We start from the raw sequence: 6,587 nt of genomic DNA, 5'->3' as shown, positions 1-6,587 counted from the left end.
GAAGGCTGCAGCACGCGGGATCCCTTTTAATCTTGGCTGCTCACTTGCACTGCATATAAGTGGGCTAGTTTAAGTAAGTGGGCTATTTGCTTTTTAATTCTTGGCTGCCTTAGGGGGCAAGCTCTCCTAATGATGGCTGCTCCATTCACAAGGCTCAAACTCGAGACCTTACTTAAGGGGAACAAGCTCCTTACCACTTGAACCACCAAGCATTGGTAAACAGAGCTTTTCTTTGTTGCTTGCTCTTTAACCCACTTGAAGAAACAGAGTTTGACCTTGATTTTATTTTTACTGTATAACCAACATAAGCGAAGCCCCAAAACAGGTTCCATAATAGTCTAAAATCTTCTAATGCTATCTAAAGTATAGTTCAATACAAGAAATTTTTTTTGATTGCATGTGACTTAAACGGCAAATAATTAATTCATTAATGGTGATTGACCATACTCTCCAAACCGATTTATCTTCATCCAGCTAAAATAAGTTTGGTCGTATAAGTTTGGGCGTATGAATGAAAGTGACCTTTAGTAAACACAAATTAAGTTTGGTCGTGATCATTCTGCATTCTAGTATTGACAGAAGCCTCATGTGATCTTGAGAGCTTGTATGTGTAATTATAAAGACCTTGAAATATTGAAATGTTCAATAGTCTTGATAGTTCCATGCTTGTTCTTTTGATTGACAGTGACTTGATTAGGAACTATAGTTGAGTCGAATTCTATAGGCCTTACAATAATTGATATTGAGTTCTTGATGATCATTAGACCAAGTGGGAGACTATTAGACATATAGATGACTATCTCATTAAAGTGTGGTCTTATAATCATCAAAGGATTCTAAGACTTCATATCAATTAGGAGTTCAAATACAACTAATCCTGCAGCTCTATTAAAGTTAGTGTTTTAAGGCTAATATAAGAGCTAGAATGATTCCTATCTTAATTGTGATTAGAAGTTATAAACCTAATGCAATAAAGACTTCTTAAGAATTTCTTGATGGGCAAGACTCTTAGGTAGATGCATACAAAATACAAGTGCCCCTGCTCAACCGATCAAGCCAACCCACAAAAAAGAATTCACCCCATCTAGAATGTGTGTATGAAGGGATTAGATTGAGGGGATGTGCTCTTGTATATTCTGGATATTCGTCAACTCTAATGGAACACCAAAGATGTGTGTTCTTTCATATGCAATCATTATAGCTTACACTAATCAGCCACTATGATCTTCTTGGTTGAAACTACTGCAGTCACATTCTGACCGGAAAAGTTTAGGAAGGAGAAAAACATAACATATATGGAATGGAACAAGCATTAGAATATTACAGTTAAGAAATATTTAATTATTGTTCAGCGTGACGTGAAAGGTAATAGTGGAACTTCATGTAATGATGAAGCAGGACCACCATCCAAACCTGGCCTTGTGCCTGTTGAGCTTGAAACGACATCCCAAGGCTCAATTGATTCAGTTCGAACATATTCAACTTCTTCATAATTTTGTTCACCATTTGAAGTTTTTTCTGACGTTTGAATCCCCTCAAGTTCTGCCGTGACCTCTCTCATTGTAGGGCGCTTCCTTCCACTCAAATTCAAACACCTCCTTGCAAGGTTAGCAACTGTGATGATATCTGCTTTAGACCCTCCTTTTACAACTTGAGCATCAAGAATTTCAAACAGGCGATCTAACTGCATCGAAATGATGAAGTATGTGGCAAGACTTTTGCCTTCTTCTTGTGACCTTCTAAAAGAAATTGGTTTTTGTCCTGTCAAGAGCTCAACAAGGACAACTCCAAAGCTATACACATCACTTTTCTCTGTAAATTGGCTTGATTGAAAGTATTCGGGGTCCAAGTAACCAAATGTGCCGTGTACAAGTGTGGTGAGGTGAGTTTGGTCAATGGCAACTGATCTTGAAGTTCCGAAGTCAGCAACTTTTGCTCTGTATTTTGCATCCAAGAGTATGTTGGTAGACTTGATGTCTCTGTGATAAATGGGAAAGGCAGCTGAAGCATGTAAATAGGAAAGAGCTCCTGCAATTTCCTTGGCAATTCGTAAGCGAACTTCCCATGTAAGTGGAAACTCCTCATTCTGCTCATGGATATACTGGGAAAGGTTTCCATTAGGTATAAATTCATAAACCAAAATGGGAACCTCCGTCTCTAAACAGCAACCCAATAGTTGAACCACATTTCTGTGGTTGATTTGTGAAAGAATCACAACCTCATTGATGAAACCTGAAAGTTGGCTTTCATCCACTATTTTAGATTTTTTCACCGCTACAATTCTACCATCAGCCAGCATGCCTTCGTAAACAGTACCTTGGCCTCCCTGGCCAAGAATTCTATCAGTGTTGAAATTGTCAGTGGACTTCTCTAACTCCTTTGACTTGAACAACTTAATTTTCTCCACATTAACTTCACCTGAAGATAATTGTTGTTCTAACAACAAGCCACCATTTCGTTTGAAAAAAAATTCCTTGCGTTTAATTCTCTTTCTTTTCTTTAGGACTTCATGTACCCACCATGCACCAATCAGCAGTAACAAGAGTCCCACACCCGCGCCAAGACCTGCATAACTAAACTAAATGATTATGGAAGGAAGTATTGCTAATATCAAAAGTTTGTAGACTACTTTGTGACAGAGTTGCCTTAAATACTTCATTGTGCTCTGTTTTGATTTTGAAAATGTCCTTTTGACATGTTGAACTAGACTCGATAAGGGTCATTTAAGAACCCCTTTTTTGTAAACTGATGTTGTATATAACTTGGTTGATTATATAAACTTGAATCATGTGCGACTACAAAAAATCAAAGTGTGTATGTTTTATCGCCAATTTCAGTTCTAAGGTTCTAATTGCACAATCTGTTTTAAAAATTGGGTTTGATTAACTTTCAGGAGTCCAATTCGTGTCGGTATTTGCGTGAGTAAAACTTACACGACATTATCCTGTTGCCTGCATATTGTTTGGCTTTTGTATTATTGGCATGGCATTGTCATCTTTCATATATGAAATAATTGCAAGACTGAAATATACCTACAAGAATCAGTTTGATCTTTGTCTTTCCACCCACTATGTGTCTGTGGCATTCATACGTCCCATTATAGTTCAGACAATGGGGGGCCCGAGGCCCACATCTGTTTTGACCTGTGCATTCATCAATGTCTGCAATGTAGAGACAAGATAGCAAATGAAAATCATGGTAAAAGATTATCACGAAATACAAACCAACAAAGCTGACTAAAATGCGATAATTTGGTGCATGGTAAACAAAAGTGTGGAACAGATGACAAATTGTTAATTAATTTGTGCATGTGTTTGAAATTTTTTGAGAGATGGTAGATGTTTGTTTACCGTGACAATGGTAGCCAAGATAGGGATTTCCCTCAAAACCCCGAGGACAGGAACATTCAAGGCTTGCCCGAGAAGTGGAAGTGACATTTTTTATTTTGCAGGTGGGTGTTGGGTCATCATAAGCCCTGGAATCATGTTGTCGAATGAATCTCTGAAACAATCGTAATGAAGTATTGTCCAAGCCTAAGCTCCAATCTAGCACCACCGGAACGCTGTCCATATCCTCTAGGACACTAAAATTGGATGCCATAAAATTGTTCCTAAACCACTCTTCGTCAACCAAAAATGCATATTTTTTCTTTGTGCATACCCTTGCTGTTCTATCATCTTCTATATCAGTACTGATGACACTGAGATGCGGTGGGATGTTAGTCTGGCAACAGTTGACACCAATTTCACAATTTTCAGGGCTTATGCTAGTCCCTTCACAAATTGACCTGCATCCGCCAACAAGATACTTTTCTGAGCTCACGAAGGCAAGGTAGTCACAACTCACTGCTGTGAATTTGTTGCGTCTCCCAGAGTATACAAAAGGGCCGCCACTCAAATCCGCGGGTTGCTGACCTCTGTATTCTTGGCAGAAGAAAGCAATGGGGTTGTTAACTCGAAGCGTGCCATTAGCATAAACGTTCAGCACTTCCAGCTGGGCACGCCTCAAGTAAAGCTTGTGTGGGCTGGTACTAGAAGACTGGTTGCACACCATTTCGAACCATTCGTCAAAGTAACAATCTTTATTAGGCCCAATGCCGAAAGGATATGGGATGCTAATATCTCCGCAATGTGTTGCGCAATTATGCTTTGCCATTGGTGTTTCAGCTCCCGATGCTACTGTTGTAGTACTTGAGCTCCATAACAGCAGAACTAATAGTACCAGATGAACTAGTAAATCATATTGCATCTTGTCATGCATTCCTCTGTTTCCTCCTCTGTTTCTTCCAAGTTATTGTTTGCCAAGAAGAATACATATGTAGCTTGCTTTCTTACTCTACGTATGTAATGAGAAAGAAATGATGAAATGGAAAAGTAAAAGATTCTCAGACAGAAAGTTTGTTTGCTACTTGGTGCTTGTATTATAGAAATTCCTTCACGATAGAAGAAAAGAGAACAAGTGGTTCGTATTGAAGTCGTCTTGTTGTAATGTGTGTGGTAACTGCATATATAGAGACGCCATGCTTGACTGGTAGTAGAGAATTGAAGTGTCTCTTTCTCTTTCTATCTACCCACGAAATAAAAATGATTAAATGAAAGGATAATGCTGTTGACGAGCTACTTGACTTATGTCACTCACAAAAGAAAATGCAGTTGAGTTGATGGTAATTATGCCACGTAGTATGAATTACAAGAGAGGTCACTCTCCGAAAGCAAAATAAATTGAAAAGTCTTCTTGAGTCTTCTGAGGTACATAAATGTCTCATATGTCAAAAGTATTGGATGTTTGTCACTTGTTCCAACTCCGATTCTCGATCCATCAAACACGGTCGAGGCTTCACTTTAGTAACATTTTTTACGGGTATGTAATTAGTTCGTAGTCATGGTCATTAAGCCAAAAGAAATCGAATTTGACTTTCCCTTTTTGTTTATTTCTGTGGAGTTGGAAACTTACAGTAGCATACATTACAGAACATTATATTCCGAAAGAACATGTGATTGCCTACAACATTAACTGAAACACACATTACAACCAAGGTCTAAAATATCGATGATATCGGAAATATTGGTAGTCCAAAAATATGGAAATTTCTATGGAAATATCGGGATATTATCGATATCGATAAAAATTGATAAAAACCACGGAAATTGTAAGAAAAACTTGGAAATTTTTATTGAAACTTTGGAGAATGTTTATTTAGTCAATTATCTATTAGTTTATTACAAAAAATTAGAAGGAAATGCATTGCATGATAGATTTAACTTATTTAAGTTGATTATACAGCAAGCGGGCAAACACTGTGAATGTAAAAAATATGTAGTAATTAATGAAAAAAGACTAAACACATCAAAATTATTTATATATAATGATTCTATGTGTAGAGTAAGTGTATTGTGAAGAGTAGTCATCAAATGATAAATCCCCAAAATAGTTTTGCATGTAATTGTTGACATGCCACCCATATAAAAATAAATATTTTAGCATATTATCATAAAAACATAAGTGATATGTGGTTAAGGTGTTGGAGGAGTAAAATGGGAGGGGTTCATATCCCCTCTGTGCTTTTTTCTCCCCTTTTCCCTTTTTTTTTAACCTTTTTTTAAACCTTTTTTTTTCCTTTACATTGATATTTTCAATATTTTAGCGATATTACACCGATATTTTGACAAAATATTGCTGAAATGTGATCGAATATTATCGATATTTCAGACTATGATTACAACAATAGTTTGTTTCCCATGTTTTCACAGATAATTGTGGAAGTTCGAGTAATGACGAAGTTGGTGTTGTGAATTAGCTCACTCCCTTTAAGATCTTGTTCTTGATGGACTTTAAATAAACTCAATGAAAGATGTATCTAACACACACACACACACACACACACACACACACACACACACACACACACACACACACTCTCTCTCTCTCTCTCTCTCTCTCTCTCTCTCTCTCTCTCTCTCTCTCTCACAAACACAGAAAATAACCAAGCACAAATGACACAAGTGTTTATAGAGGTTCAACAATTTGCCTACATCCTCTTTGGTGATCCCCTTGAGAAATTTCACTAATGAAGATAGGTTACTGACATGACCCCTCCGAATTCTGCATAATCCAGGACGAATCCTGTGGTACTTCCGACACCAAACTGATGCCGGGTCAACATACTAACATTATAGCCTCTTTCCCAAATTAAGGAAAAGAAGGACAAGACTTTCTGTCGAAATTTCTGCAGTATCTCCCCTAAAAAATGGACATACCCAAAATTTTTAAACCTACCAAAACACAATAGTCCTATAGCAGCATGCACAAGGTAATAACTTACAATTTACATAATAAGCTGCCGGCCTTACATTTAACCTTAACATGGGTGATACAGAGCATATCTATAGGAATTCAGTTTACAAATGAAAATGAAGTTCAACGAAAATGTAATAGATAAAGATTGCCTTACAGGAAGTGGGTGCTCAGAAGTTAAGATCTCTGCTCGGTCGCTCGGTTCAAGTCTAGCTACTGCCTAGGGAGTGCAAAACAGAAAACGTGTGAGTGGAAAAAACAAAGTTTCGTTGTATTTAAAAACAACATATTAA

General features: G+C 37.3%; 1 protein-coding gene across 1 annotated transcript; it reads right to left on the bottom strand.

The window, feature by feature from the left end:
- Window positions 1-1,149: 1,149 nt before the first annotated feature.
- LOC117623281 (wall-associated receptor kinase-like 1) lies at window positions 1,150-4,398 on the bottom strand. The gene is made up of 3 exons (XM_034354194.1): window positions 3,351-4,398; window positions 3,033-3,161; window positions 1,150-2,565 (listed from the first exon to the last, which is right to left on the bottom strand). The coding sequence occupies exons 1-3, from the start codon at window positions 4,258-4,260 to the stop codon at window positions 1,349-1,351; spliced, it is 2,256 nt and encodes a 751-aa protein (XP_034210085.1). The 5' UTR covers window positions 4,261-4,398; the 3' UTR covers window positions 1,150-1,348.
- Between the last annotated feature and the right edge of the window lie 2,189 nt (window positions 4,399-6,587).

This window comes from Prunus dulcis, chromosome 3 (assembly GCF_902201215.1).
Source record: "Prunus dulcis chromosome 3, ALMONDv2, whole genome shotgun sequence".
NCBI lineage: Eukaryota > Viridiplantae > Streptophyta > Magnoliopsida > Rosales > Rosaceae > Prunus > Prunus dulcis.
This window is presented reverse-complemented; position numbering and strand designations above follow the sequence as displayed.

Excerpts from the sequence above, each read along its gene's own strand:
- LOC117623281 (XM_034354194.1), bottom strand. The coding sequence starts at position 4,260 with ATGCATGACAAGATGCAATATGATTTACTAGTTCATCTGGTACTATTA. Across the intron at positions 3,162-3,350 it reads TCTTGGCTACCATTGTCACG|ACATTGATGAATGCACAGGT; the intron begins GTAAACAAACAT and ends TCTACATTGCAG. Across the intron at positions 2,566-3,032 it reads GATCAAACTGATTCTTGTAG|GTCTTGGCGCGGGTGTGGGA; the intron begins GTATATTTCAGT and ends TTAGTTATGCAG.